At 40.7% G+C, this 14,048-nt stretch overlaps 1 protein-coding gene across 2 annotated transcripts; it reads left to right on the top strand.

Annotated features, from left to right (window-relative positions):
• Nucleotides 1-131: 131 nt before the first annotated feature.
• blm (BLM RecQ like helicase) lies at nt 132-8,611 on the top strand. 2 transcript variants are annotated; one of them, XM_034233582.1, is made up of 22 exons: nt 132-512; nt 1,482-1,542; nt 1,633-2,191; nt 2,290-2,416; nt 2,601-2,704; nt 2,816-2,930; nt 3,012-3,658; nt 4,058-4,234; nt 4,338-4,456; nt 4,766-4,879; nt 4,989-5,087; nt 5,176-5,324; nt 5,400-5,506; nt 5,816-5,976; nt 6,100-6,295; nt 6,535-6,725; nt 6,827-6,971; nt 7,104-7,303; nt 7,384-7,579; nt 7,667-7,789; nt 7,886-8,081; nt 8,205-8,611. In XM_034233582.1, the coding sequence occupies exons 1-22, from the start codon at nt 418-420 to the stop codon at nt 8,395-8,397; spliced, it is 4,074 nt and encodes a 1,357-aa protein (XP_034089473.1). In that variant the 5' UTR covers nt 132-417; the 3' UTR covers nt 8,398-8,611. The 2 variants fall into 2 exon arrangements, with proteins under 2 accessions (XP_034089473.1, XP_034089472.1); XM_034233581.1 differs by having other exon boundaries at nt 1,482-2,191.
• Nucleotides 8,612-14,048: the final 5,437 nt, after the last annotated feature.

The following is a 14,048-nucleotide window of genomic DNA, read 5'->3' on the forward strand; positions in this document are numbered from 1 at the left end:
AACACTCTGACACAAAATAATCAAACTACTGTTTTTGAGTTTCACTTCGACTTCTACTATTTGTTTCCAATAATTTAGGAATGGATTTTAGGTGCCATGTCGTAAGCCTGCATTTCCCAGAATCCTCATCTCCTGCGCGACCTCGACCAATAAGGAGTCAATTGTTGAATGGGCGCAAAATCTGTTTGTCTCTTGTCTACACGCCTGCTGTAGACAGTAAACGTAACAGTACATTTAAGCGAGAAAACGGTGTAGTTTTAATGAACGAATTACAACCAACCTGGAAGACAAACTCAGCGCGAGCGTGCTGCCACTTGTCTCACCCCGTGTCGCGAGCTATGTTGAAGAAACTAGCTGCTGCTATCTTGGTGAACTGAGCTCTGACTGCTGTGCCAGCTAACACTCGCTAGCTCAACAATGTCTAGTCTTCCACAAAATAACTTGGAGGAGCAGCTTGCGAGGCACAGCACTGCTGCTCAGAGCAAGCTGTCTATGTCTAAACCAAAACCCGGGTAAGTTTACCAGCCAACAGCTAGCTTTGAGCTGTCAGCTCTGCTAACACATAGACACTGTTATCATTAGCATGTTTTCAACACAAACACAGTGGCGTTTTGTCATAGCTCTGTTACTAATGAAAAAACTGTATATCGTTTTTTTTTTTTAAATGCTCATTAAGTTGAGGTATCCAAAATTAGTAGTTTCAATTCAAGGCATGTTTCATACAGTATTTCATTATCTTACAGATAGCGAATGGAGGATACTCAAATGGTTAACTGTGTGGAATTAGCATGTTTCTAGCAAGACATGCTGCTACAGTCCAAATATGATTTAAGTGCCTCTGTTAAACTAATATGTGTATTGCGTCCTGCAGATGCTAACTCACAGTGCAGACTAACTGAGCACCTATCAAATATAAAACCAATCAGAACATGATCATCTGTACTCACTTCTGATCTCTGATCTAAAGCCCTGTGGCTGAAGCTCCCTCAGCTGCAGTGTAAAGTAAGGACAAATCCAACATGCGAGTCTTTGGATACTCTGTCTTAATATGTCAATGCTTAAACTAATACTATTGTTGAACGGTTTTACTCTCATCTGTTATGTTTGTCAGGAATTGAGATACAAAGCAAAATTGAGAAAATTGATTTTCAAAAGTTTCCACATATAAGAAAAAGATGTGACAACTGACAACACAAAAATAGAATTTTGTCTATCCTGTTAATTTAATCTTGAGTTGATCCTTTTGGAAGTGTAAGGTGGGTGTACCGAGAATACTGTAGTAAAAAGGCACATTTTTTATTTTACTTTGCTTTATTAAATACCCATGAGTTTGTGTGCTTTAGTCTTGTCGTGTTTATACTGTCATGGTGTGTAAGTATGTGTATGGACCCCAGGAATGAAAGCTGCTGCAATGCTGTAGCTAATGGGAATCATATTAAACCAAATATGTTTTTATATTTTCATTCTGGTTTATTTTACAGGGCCTTCTCCTTCAAGAAGAAGTCTTCATCAGGTACAACCAAGGTGGAAGTGCCAACTAAGGTAATCAGCTCTAATGTGTTGGCAAACAGAAATGTCAATGTACCTGATAACAGTTTGGTGACTAAGTCTCCTTTGACATTTTCAAAAAAGCTTGAGAGACCTCAAAAATCCAAAATCAACAGCTTCTTCCCTGTAAGTTCAAAAGGCAAGTCGGACTCCATCAGCCCAACAGGCCAGACCTCTCCAGCTGGGTCTGCTTTTAAGGTGATTACAGCTCCCACTAAATCTGACAATCAGACTTGTGGCAATGGAGGAATTCCCGCAGGTCTGGATGTTTCTCTTGGATTCCCGATGGATGACTGGGATGATTTGGATGACTTCGAGACACCTGTCAAAGCAAAAAATGACTCTTTTAGTTCAGAGATGTCCGGGAAGAGCGCAAATCCACCGTCCTCCCTAAGTGAGGAAAAAAGTTTAGCGAACAAGAATGTTTTTTCCAGAAGTGAACAAACTCACATAGAAACAGATCAAATGGAGCAGAGTTTGGACCAAACTGCAGCTTCACCAGGACCCGGATCCCCAGAGACTGAATACGAGGCCCCTCCGGTTAGAGTGACCAGAAGACCACCTCAGGCTCATCGGAAGTCTGTGGTTAGTGACAATGAAGAGGACAACCAGGAAGTGCTTGAGCCCTTTAAAGGAATGTCAGGTAAGAAGCTGTGTGATGCAGCATTTGGATTTAATTTGAACATTGTGGGTCTGGAAAGCATAGAATTATACCAAACGTCTTTATCTTTTGTCTTTTAGGCGATAACAACAAATGGATTGACCATAAGGTAATAAAGATTAATGACTCAGAGCCTGAAGATGATCTTGATTATATTCCCCCGTCTCCTGATGAGATCTTTTATTCTACCTCTGCATTGGAGACCAGGTCAGTGTGTTCACTTTTTAGTTTTTTCATCGCACATAATGTTTTTACTTGTGGGTATTTTCTATAACCTTATATTATTCAAATATTCATCATAAGTGCATCATGCATTTTGGACATAGATTTAAGATGGATTTCACCTGAAAGTGAATTAACAAAAATAAATACATTATTTTATTTCACACAGGTCTAAATCAGCTGCTGCTGTAAGCAAAGACCGCCCTCTGCCATCAAAGGGACCCAGCACAACACTACTTAAACCCTCCAACACCCACTCAAAGGACAATACAAGTACGTGTTTCACATTTCTGTTGTGTCTAGACTTGTGCATATTTTGTTTAGCAAATCAACACCCTGTTCCTAATTTCCATTTATTATTTGTCTTCTATCTTTGCCTCACAGATGAGCAACTCTTCAGTATCATGCAGTCCATTTGTTCTCTGGTTGACACCATCCCTGATAATGAACTAATAGGTCTGTCCTGTGGAAGTGAGCTTCTGCTGAAGAGGGCTCAAAGGTATGTACATTTGAGTATCAACAGCTTTGTTCTTAATCGTGATATTAAATATGACTACAATCGTCTGCCTCTCTCTCACAGGAAGAGGATTATTGTAAATAGCGGTGGCAGTTCCTTGACGTTCCAGCAGCCTGACAGCACTGTGATTTCTGAACCCAGCTTTAAAGGAAGATTGTCTTTGAGCTGTGAGACGTCTAGCATTATGTCGTCCAGCAGCTCAGCGCCCGCGGACCCTCAGATGCCTTCTCAGCTCAGGAGATCCTCACTTATCTCTGGGGACTATGACTCTGATCACTCTGACAGTATTATCAACCAGAAGGCCTTGCACAGTAAAAACAGCGGGACGATAAATGTGAAAAATCAGAGTTTGTGTGACTCTCCCTCGACCTACAGCCTCGCAAGCCCAGCATTTAATTTCTCGAACAAAACGAGCACAGACCTGGATGGTTCAGATCTCTTCTTCTCTCCCAAAACCCCAGTTCAGAACAAACCTAAGACGCCAGCAGCCAGTACAGCTGCAGAAGACATGGAGCACGATGACTTCTACAATGACTACTTTGACATAGATGATTTTAACGAGTCAGATATCCCTGATTACTTTGAAGAACCTCACAACTCCAGCTCTGTGACAGCAACAGGGAAAGAGGGGGGACCCAGCAAGTCTTCATGGGACAACAAACCAACAACACCTGTTCCCACACCGAAGACTTCAAAGATCTCCTCCCCTGGTAAATCTGCACGCCATGATATCATGTACTTCAACAATGAAATGTTTTCGGTGGGAAATGAACTGCTTCCAAATTCTCCGAGAAATGCATTTTTGAATATGAGCTAGTAACGTATATCATTCTTTGTACTAGTGTTTAGGTCGAAGCATGTTTCCAACAAGCTTTATAGAAATAACTTGTAATCTTTGAATACATTTTTGCAAACTTAAAACTGCAAGAATTGATCTTCCTCTATGGTGGTTACTTTTTATTATACTCTTTATAAATCCAAGCAGGCATAAGGGCTCTTTGCTCGACTCCTAAAGAAATGACGTATACACGATGATGAAGTCCTGCCCTGATTAGCCTGATGGTTTGTGCTGCATTTGATTCACTCACTATGAATGTTTCCCCATTCAGAACCCACCTACAGAAACCCAGCCCATGATCGCTTCAGAGGGTTCAACTTCCCCCACTCACCGGAGATGATGAAGATTTTTCACAAGCGCTTTGGTCTTCATCAGTTCAGGTTCAATCAGCTAGAAGCAATTAATGCGACAATTCTCTCTGAAGACACGTTTGTTTTGATGCCCACAGGTACGTGGTGATCTGAAGTTACAAATGAAGTTTATCTCGGCAACATATTCGGGGTAAACGCAGAACGAATGTCCACATTTCTCTGTGAATGATGCGTTTTTAGGTGGGGGTAAAAGCCTGTGCTACCAGCTGCCTGCCTGCGTGTTACCAGGAGTCACTGTGGTCATCTCCCCTCTCAAATCACTCATTCTAGACCAGGTCCAGAAACTCACTACTCTTGATGTAAGTATGTTTGCTCCTGTTGATCAACTAGATCTAACTGTACTGTTGTTGAAAAAGACTAAACATTTTTTGATGAATTTTTTTAAATGAATTGTTGTTGGAAAAAGAAAAATGTATTTTTGAAGTAATAGGATTATAATTGTGTTGTTTTTTTTAAAACAGAAAATATGTACATGCAAGTTTATCTTTGTAATTTATGTGCCTTAAAACAATAAAGCGTCTAAAAATTGAAAAATTGAATTGATCAACTAGATCCATATCAAATACTCATAGTGTGTATTAAGTATTTTTTAACGTCTTGCATTTCAGATCCCAGCAACAACCCTGACTGGTTCAATAACTGACAGTGAAGCCGGAAGGATTTATATGCAGCTCTCACGGAAAGACCCCATCATTAAACTTCTCTACGTCACCCCTGAGAAGGTGAGAAATTGTTGATTTATGATCTCAATTTTGTATAATTTCTTGCTTGTTTACAATAAAGGGAGTAGTATCTCTGATGTTTACTCATGATGATTTTTCATTCCCAAAGTTGTGTGCAAGTAACAAGCTGATCTCCGCCCTGCACAACCTGTACGAGCGAGGCCTTCTGGCCCGCTTTGTCATAGACGAGGCCCACTGTGTCAGCCAGGTGTGTGTCAGCTGCCTCCTACACCATCCGCAGTATGCTTTGATCTTTGCAGCCATTGTGTATCAACCTGCGACTTTGAACATTTCAGTGGGGTCACGATTTTCGCCCGGACTACAAGAGGTTGCATGAGTTGCGTCAGAAGTACCCAAAGGTCCCGATGATGGCGCTGACGGCCACTGCCACCCCCCGAGTGCAGAAAGACATCCTCAACCAGCTGAACATGACGCGGCCGCAGGTGTACGTGCTCCTCTCTGCCTCTGTCAGACTTTTAAATGGGTTCTATCTTAATATTTGTTTTCTATGTTTTTTTAGGTTCACCATGAGTTTCAACAGAACAAACCTCAAGTACACTGTCCTTCCCAAGAAACCCAAAAAGGTTGGCGAGGAGTGCACCATGTGGATCAAGAAGAACTACCCACGTAAATAATTCAGAAGTACTTTTTGTGATCCTGGTTATTTTTAGAAAACTGACATCACTGTCCTGGTGTAAACTATCTGTCTGCGAACACACTCTGAGGTCTGTCATATCCAAGCAATGCTGAAAGGACAGTTATATAAAATGTCTTATTTTTGAGCTTGTATTAGAAATCATTTCAAATCAAACGTACAATTGCTTTGGAATAATTCTTGTAACAAATGAAGGAACATTGGTGAATATGTTGTTGTCAGTGATTGCAGACCCCCCCCTCTGTCCTTTGTTTATTAAGCTGCATTTCTGCCTGTTGCAGGAGACTCTGGCATAGTGTACTGCCTTTCCCGTAAGGACTGTGATGACATGGCTCAGAGTCTGCAGAGATCACACATATTAGCTCTGGCCTATCACGCAGGCCTGGGAGACAGCGACAGAGAATACGTGCAGTCCAAGTGGATCAACCAGGACGGCTGCCAGGTGAGTCGCCACTCGCTCACTGATACCACCTGAAGAGCACTAATGGATACAAAGCAATGAACACTTTTCAAGTCTTACAAGAGCACGATTTTAAAATGGACATGTTGTATTCTTGTGTGCCAGGTCATCTGTGCCACCATAGCCTTTGGCATGGGCATTGACAAGCCTGACGTGCGCTATGTGATCCACGCCAGTCTGCCCAAGTCAGTGGAGGGTTACTACCAGGAGTCAGGGAGAGCGGGCAGAGACGGAGACATCTCTCATTGTATTCTCTTCTACTCCTACTCCGACGTGCACCGCATCAAGAGGATTCTCACTAGTATGTTGCAAAAATATAGACTCCTCGTATTGCATGCAAAATGTATGTGGATGTTTTTTTACATGTAGAAAATAAGGTTCTTCTCCAGCCTATACAATATTTCAGGGTGTTTTCATGTTTACTTTCCAAATGACTATCTCTTTGCGGAAAAGCGCTATAAAAATCCAATTGATTATTATTGTTATTACTTATATATTAGTCATGTTGACTCATATTGCTCTTTCTTTTTTAAATCCCAGTGGACAAAGAAGGGGACAGACAGGCCAAGACGACTCATATGAACAACCTGCACAGCATGGTGCACTTCTGTGAGAACATGATGGAGTGCAGGAGAATTCAGCTGCTCGCATACTTCGGGGAGCTGAAGTTCAACCGAAGCTTCTGTAAGGAGCACCCAGACGTCAGCTGTGACAACTGCGCCAAACCCAACGTAGGAGTCATTCATTTCTTCAATTGTTACAAAGCAAATCCAAACTCAACTCAGCAGTTTTGTCTAATCCAGCAATATTGTTTGATTATGCCCATGTACAGCAATACAAAGTGAGAAATGTCTCTGATGATGTGAAGAAGATCGTGAGGTTTGTCCAGGAGAACTGCGAGAAAGTCGGACAAAGGTTTGGCCGGACCGCTCAGCAGAACAGACTAACACTGAACATGTTGGTGGACATCTTTTTAGGTAAAGTACCTGCACATGCCTGTAATGAAAGCCATTTTGCCAGTGAATCCTGCACGGAGTCTTGTGATGTTTATACTTCCTGTGGCAGGAACTGGGATTGATCTGATGCACAGAATTGTTTCTCTCCGTCAGGGTCTAAAACTGCCAAGGTGCAGACGGGAATGTTCGGGACAGGAGGAGCCTACTCCAGGCACAATGCTGACCGACTCTTCAAGAAAATGGTTCTGGACAACATCCTGATGGAGGATCTGTACATCACTCAAGGCGGCCAGGCTGTGGTGTATATCTCTGCCGGAGACAAAGCCATGAACGTGCTGTCAGGAAACATGCAGGTGATCTATAACGACCCTAGAGAGCTAGATATGTAACATTTAAACACTCAAAACACTAACCAGCACATGTCTGATCTCAGGTGGAGTTCTACGAGACGGAGAGTGCGTCGAGCATCAGGAAACACAAAGCTGCTGTGTCTAAGGACGTCTCCCAGAGAGAGCAGAAGGTGCAGGAGTGTCTGAAGGAGCTGCTGGATCTGTGCAAGCAGCTGGGGAAGGCCTTTGGCATTCACTACTACAACATCTTCTCCACCGCCACCTTGAAAAAGATATCTGGTAACTTGTGGAACAACTGTTAACACTGCTTTAAATCTGTTGTATGATACCACAAGCATTTTCTAACTTGTTGACATTTTCCAACAGAGAGGCTTTCTTCCAACCCTGAAGTCCTCCTACAAATTGATGGCGTGACGGAAGACAAACTGGAGAAGTACGGAGCCGAAGTCGTCCAGGTGCTACAGAAATACTCTGAGTGGCAGCAGACGGGTAAGAGAGCCATTTCAAGTTTTTACATTTTTAAGTTGTTTTTAACACATTTACTTTGTGACTTTCTGCACATTGATCCTACTGTCTCTGTAATAGAGGAACCGACTGACACGGCTGCAGACGGCTGGATAGACACGGCGCAAGGCCGCTCATACGGAGGGGACGAGGAGGACGCAGAGTCCTCCACCTACTTCGGCAGTCAGTCAGCTCAGGGGCAGAAGAGAAAGAAAGCGCCATTCTTCAAATATGCTAAGAAGAAAGCTTATGGCAACCCAAGTGCCGGCGCTAAAGGGTCTGTATTGTGTTTGTCTCACATTCTATCATGTAGCTGAGGATCGTATTTAGCACTAAGCTTATCTTTACAGTTGGCACTTATTTCCTCTTTTCCTCCTGTCTTGCTGTGTTGCGGATTCAGTCGTGGCAATGACGGCAATAAGGCGTGGTCATCGTCGAACTCCAGAGGGGGTTATAAAGCTGCTGCAGGCCGGGGGGGCAGAAGCTCTGCAGGAGCTGAATCAGCAGGCCGGACCCCGGGGTTTATGGCCGTCCCGACCCCTCAAGCCTACCAGAGACCCTTCCTGAAACCAGCCTTTTCACACCTGGGCTAGGCCCCTGGATCTGACGCTTTGAAACCAGTTGTTGTCAGTAATTGTTGTCAGGTATTTACCTGTTATTGATAATGCTAAGGTTGTATATGTATGCTTTGTACAGTTGTTGTCAGTGTTTGTCCAGATCTTTTATTGACTTTTGTAATTCTCATTTTGACCTGTCCACTTTGATGGAAATCCTTCTTTTTTTTAATTAAAGACTAATTTAACACTTTTTCAGATGATTTTCTTCAGTAGATAAAAAGCAAGCTGTGCTGAATTTGTGTGGGTACCACAAAGCCACAGAGCCATAATGCATTTATTTTTCAATGTTTATTTCAAGTTTGAATGGTTGAATTGAATGGCACCAGTTACAAGAGAATATTGGAGAGAAACAATATTTTATACTGACTTGTACAGGAGGTAACCTACAGTACAAACATGGGTTCGGAATGGATCGAACAAGAACTGGATTTGGCACATGGATTTATATATTTATACTGATATATATATAATGCAATTAAATGATCTACACTCAGGATAGAACAATGCAGACCACATAACACACCACCTGATCTGAATATGCATATACATTAACTGCAGTGATGTGTATGTACTGTGTGAGGGTCTACTGCGAGCTGATGGCCAAAAAGCAGATTCAGATGTCTTCAGTTATGAACACTTCCAAATGTCAACCCCTCACTTCTACATGCATCATCCACAATCTGGCAGGGATTTTGGCCAGGAGTTAAATTAAGGTAACCAATTGTGAATAAATCATTTGATTGCTCTCATATTAACTGGATTATGTTATAAAAAAAATCGACACCTTAGTAACAAAAATATTAAAGGATGACCAATGAAAACCTTCCTTTGTCATAATTGCCTATGTTGGTTTTTGAGACTTAAGATTTCACATGATTGCTATAAATACGTAGGGAGAGGCCATATAACAAAAACACCTTACAGTACAACCTTAGAAAAGCCCCGTAACATCCCTTTGACACGTCTTATGAAATGTTATAAGTAGGGTCTGTTTCTTGTTTGTTACATGATATAATGTGGGTGTTTCTGTTATTTAGTCTATCCCCTGTGTATTATATTCAAACAAGAATCAATGCATCGTCTTCAACGCACCACATTGTATTGGCAGGCTGTACCTTCACTGCTGCTTTTTTAAGAGACGGACAAGTTGTTTCTGATCTGTAAACCATGGATGACAATAACACTTCAAAAGTCAACATCTGATCAGAACTGCAGACATATCCCATGAAGTAAAATAACAGTAACATAATGTAAACATGAAACTGAAATGTAAAATGAAAGGTTTTTCAGAGGAAAAAGGACAAATTAAGACAGACAAATAGTTGCACACAGATGTGTTTCCCTCTCGACGTGGGAGATTTAAGAATGGAGCAGTCTGTAGTACAGTTGTGAAAGATGCTGTGTCTTTCATTTCTCCATTCCTTCATCTTTGTCACTTTGGTAAACTGCAGTTCGGATCCAGGCACAAGAAACACTCACTGTCACTTAACAATGAAACATCGAAGAAAACAGCAGAACAAACATCCACACAGAGGTTTTTAAGGAACATTTGTTTTTAGAAAATGTTATCCATGACCGCAACAGTAACTACGTGTCTCAGTGGTCACTTCATTGTTAGAGTCAGCACAACAGCAATTTGGTAAGTGATTTTCTAGAAACAGAAAGGACGTATTTGACTTACTAATTTTCAAACATAAATGTGTATATCCTCGTACAGCTGATTATTGCTCTTTGAATAATGCTGCCTTTTTTTTTTACACTGTTGCATGTTCAGAGGGACGACTAAAGCTACATAATGCTGATCAATGTATGCACCTTTGCAGACTGGCCTTGAATATGTCCTACTAACAACTCATCCCCTTGACCTGTATGTCAGTAAAGAAGTAATAAATATGAAGAATGAATGTGCACAAAGAAGAAAGCCCACCCTTCTCCTTCCCGTAGGGAAAATGTGCTTCATCTCCACATTGCTATTTATCTGGATGTATCCAAGTTACACATTATTATCTTGACATAAGCTCCTGCAGTGTAGGAGACCAGGGACAGTTGTAACACGGGTCGGTTAAGTAACACCTTCAATATCTCCAATCACAAACAAGCTAGAGTGATGAAACTCACTCTGCACATGCGCAGTTAGATGGTAAGATCGCTGAGAAAAAAAAGAGCCACGTTTGAATTTCTCGCGTAAGATATCAGTAAAAGTGTGTTTCTGAGGTAAAATATTAACACAAATTATATGATGTATTTTTTGGATACTGTCTTGAGTTCAAATGTCTAGGAATCCAAACTAGTATTATTAGAATCACTGTTTTGTAAGCTCCAAATATAACTAGCTAAATATGGGTCAAGCTAGCAACCAGGCAGGTTCACGGGGTGGAAGCAAGACTGGTGGTCCTGGGACGGTTGTAACGGGACGGTTGTAACATGGCACATTTACAATGGTGGCTCATTTGCTTGAATGATCAATTGTTCATTCAAGCATACAGTTGTATTGTTGGTTGGTGTGCATTGTCCCTGTAAAAATAAACAGAATATAATACTGTACATTAGGCCTAAAGTGTGTGTGTGTGTTTACAGTATGCCAAATGTCAGAAAGAGGAAGACAGACAGGGGAGTGCCACTTGCTCTGCTGCAGGGGGCCTCAAATGATGTTGAGAAGGGGAAATCATTCAGGGAAGTAGCAAAGTCCCTGGATATATGCCATGTCACCCTGTACCGGTTCCATACAAAGAGGCTGAGGTTGGAGAGTCAGGGATCACAAACACCCCCAAGAGTAGGCTACTAGACACCAAAGAAGGTGTTCTCAACAGAGCAGGAGATGCTTTTGAGAGACTACCTGATGGAGGCATCTGATTTATATTATGGTCTCAGCTCAAAGGAGGTAGGTCTACATAATTAAGGTAGAAGCACCTCTCAGAGAACAGTTTAATCCTTCACAGAGGATGATGCTGTGTGTGTTATCTGTTATCCTGTTCATTGTTTGTTGGAGGATGTGTGAAACCCCATTCAAATCTTGTTGCCTTCGAATTTGACAGCTTTCCCTATTTGTTGTCATGTAGTGTGAAAAAGGTAACCGTTATTAACATGTTACAACCGTGCCTGGCATGTGTTACAACTGTCCCTGTAGGCCTACACGAGGACAGTTGTAACAGTTGAGTTTAAAAAAACAAAAACATTTTCCAACCTGTACTTATTTCATAAAAACATCTTAAATACATTGTTTCAGTAGCTGACATATTGATAATGTATAATATAGCAAAATGGCTATCCTATTGTAAATGTTTTTTTACTTATTGGGGAAAAACCCCAAAAGTGTTGCAACTGTCCCTGGTCTCCCCTATGTATGACAGGTTTCTGGCCAACATAGCTCTAATGATTTTATATTCCCTCTAGCGTTCCGCTGGGAAATGTCGGTGCTGCTCCCTCGACTCGACCACAGATAACTGGTGGAGGATAACAAGCTACAGGAGTGGATCCAGCCACAACGCCAAAGTGCATGCTACTCTGTGGTCAAGACTACAACTCAGCCCCGGACGGACACGCTCGGATTACTCAGGAGCAACAAGGAAGGTAGCACCGTCGGGACTTCAGTGGAGCAGCTGCTGGTAGGAGAGGGTCGGCTTGGAGATAGCAGGCCAAAACAAGCAACCCTGTACAGCCATTGGAGTGATGACTACCCGAGTGCCTTTCATTCCCAATCTGTTTCTTAAATCACACTTTTAAAGAGCTTCTCCCAAAGGCCTCTGATATCTCTCAGTCTAATCTACCTCATTTCATTTAATCCTTCTCATGCTCTTTTTTACATGTTTTTATTTGTACTCCTCTCCATCTAATACTACCACATTGAGCCCTGTTTCCATTCCTACACACAGACAGAGTAACACTTACACCTGCACTTGGTGCAGGAGGTAGACACGCAATATAAAAAACAGATTTTACCCAGAATCCAGCAGCCTTCAGAGTTATTGCTTCTTGGAGCTGAGAGGGAGAAGCGCCTAGAGCCTGACCGACAAATCTAAGGGCAGGCATTATTCGCCAATATGCGCTTTTCGGATATGTTGGTGCTTTAGTTTTGGCTGATATAATATTCCAGGAAAGTAATTTAATTGCATTATTACAAAAAAAGAATCGGCACAAGAAACCTTTAAAATGTAGTACTTATATTATGCAGTTTCCTGCCTGGCCCATTTCATTATTAATTCTCAGTCTTTTAGTGACAAACTTTTGTTCGGGGCACCAACTAACAATTATTTAAATAACGCTTCATCTGTCCATTTTTTTCTAGTTTAATTGATTAATTGTTTGGCCAATAAAATATCAGAAAATAGTGAAAATCTCTCAACCAACAGCAATATAATTTAAATAGATTTATTTCATCGTACCTACAAAACCTAAATAAATTCAATGAACAATAATGGAATAAAAGATATCAGAAAACCTTCAAAATATGTTTTTCAGCTCTAGTAATGATGTCAATATTTTATTTTTTTATTTTTACATTGAGTATAGGCCATGGGTTTAAGGAATAAGTGAAAAGACTCGGTATCGGTCAGGCTAGAAGTCACCTCTCTAAACTCTTCAAGTAAAAAATACATATTGTAAAGTTATGTAAATGTGCTTTTGGATTATTTGGTATTTGTGGTGGTATAATGATATCTGCAGATTTCCTTTCGTAGAGACATGTTCATTTACATTGCTGACTGACTGCTGGTGGAGTGATACGGTGTGAACAGTGTTCAGTGGATCTGGATAAAAACCCTGTTCTTTAGTCCCCACTTCCACATTTCCATAAATACTTCTGACCTTACACAGTGCTAAAAAAGGTATAATTTAATCTTCAATAACAAAATAACATTTCAGTTCTGTTAAAATATACATGGAAAACCTGTCAATATATATTAGGAAACAAACTAATTTGTACAAAAAGTACATCATTATTCTTATTCTAATAATAATAATAATATATAGTATGTTACATAAACCTAAGAGCTAGGTTGATATGAAACCAAAATAAATCATAAACTCTTCATACAAAGAAATTGTTGAAATTCATCGAATTTCAACTAGATGAAAAAATGCAAATCAAATTAATTGGAGAAATAAGAGAACAACTGAACAAATGAGCACATTCAAAGTACTTCATTATTCAAACCATATGAGCATTGCACCTCTATCTAGACTATAATCTATGGTGCCAGCAAATCTTTCTGAATACTCCTCTAACTGCTTCTGACACTACTGGGTCACATAACACTATTGGTACTGGTTTATTTGACTGTATCCCTATAAAATGTTAGAAAAACTCCCTTGTTCTTCATCAGTTTACTTTGTTCACCATTGTATACTAAAGTGTAATGGTGTCTTAAAACAACTTTCAATCATCAACATCTTCTCAAAAAGGCATTTGGTAATCATCCCGTCTGCTCTCTGTTTCATAAACCTTCATTTTTATTCCCTTCAGATTGTTCTGTTTTTTCCCGCTGAGTTGAATCTGCCGTTTGTCTAAATGCATCTGATGGGGATGAACCAAAATCAAACGATATTATAATACAGTGCCTCATATATTCTTCAGAGCAGTATCGACCCTGACATAACTCACTTCCATCTTCATTTAATGACAAATCAAC

This window comes from Gymnodraco acuticeps, unplaced genomic scaffold, assembly GCF_902827175.1.
Source record: "Gymnodraco acuticeps unplaced genomic scaffold, fGymAcu1.1, whole genome shotgun sequence".
Taxonomy (NCBI): Eukaryota; Metazoa; Chordata; class Actinopteri; order Perciformes; family Bathydraconidae; genus Gymnodraco; species Gymnodraco acuticeps.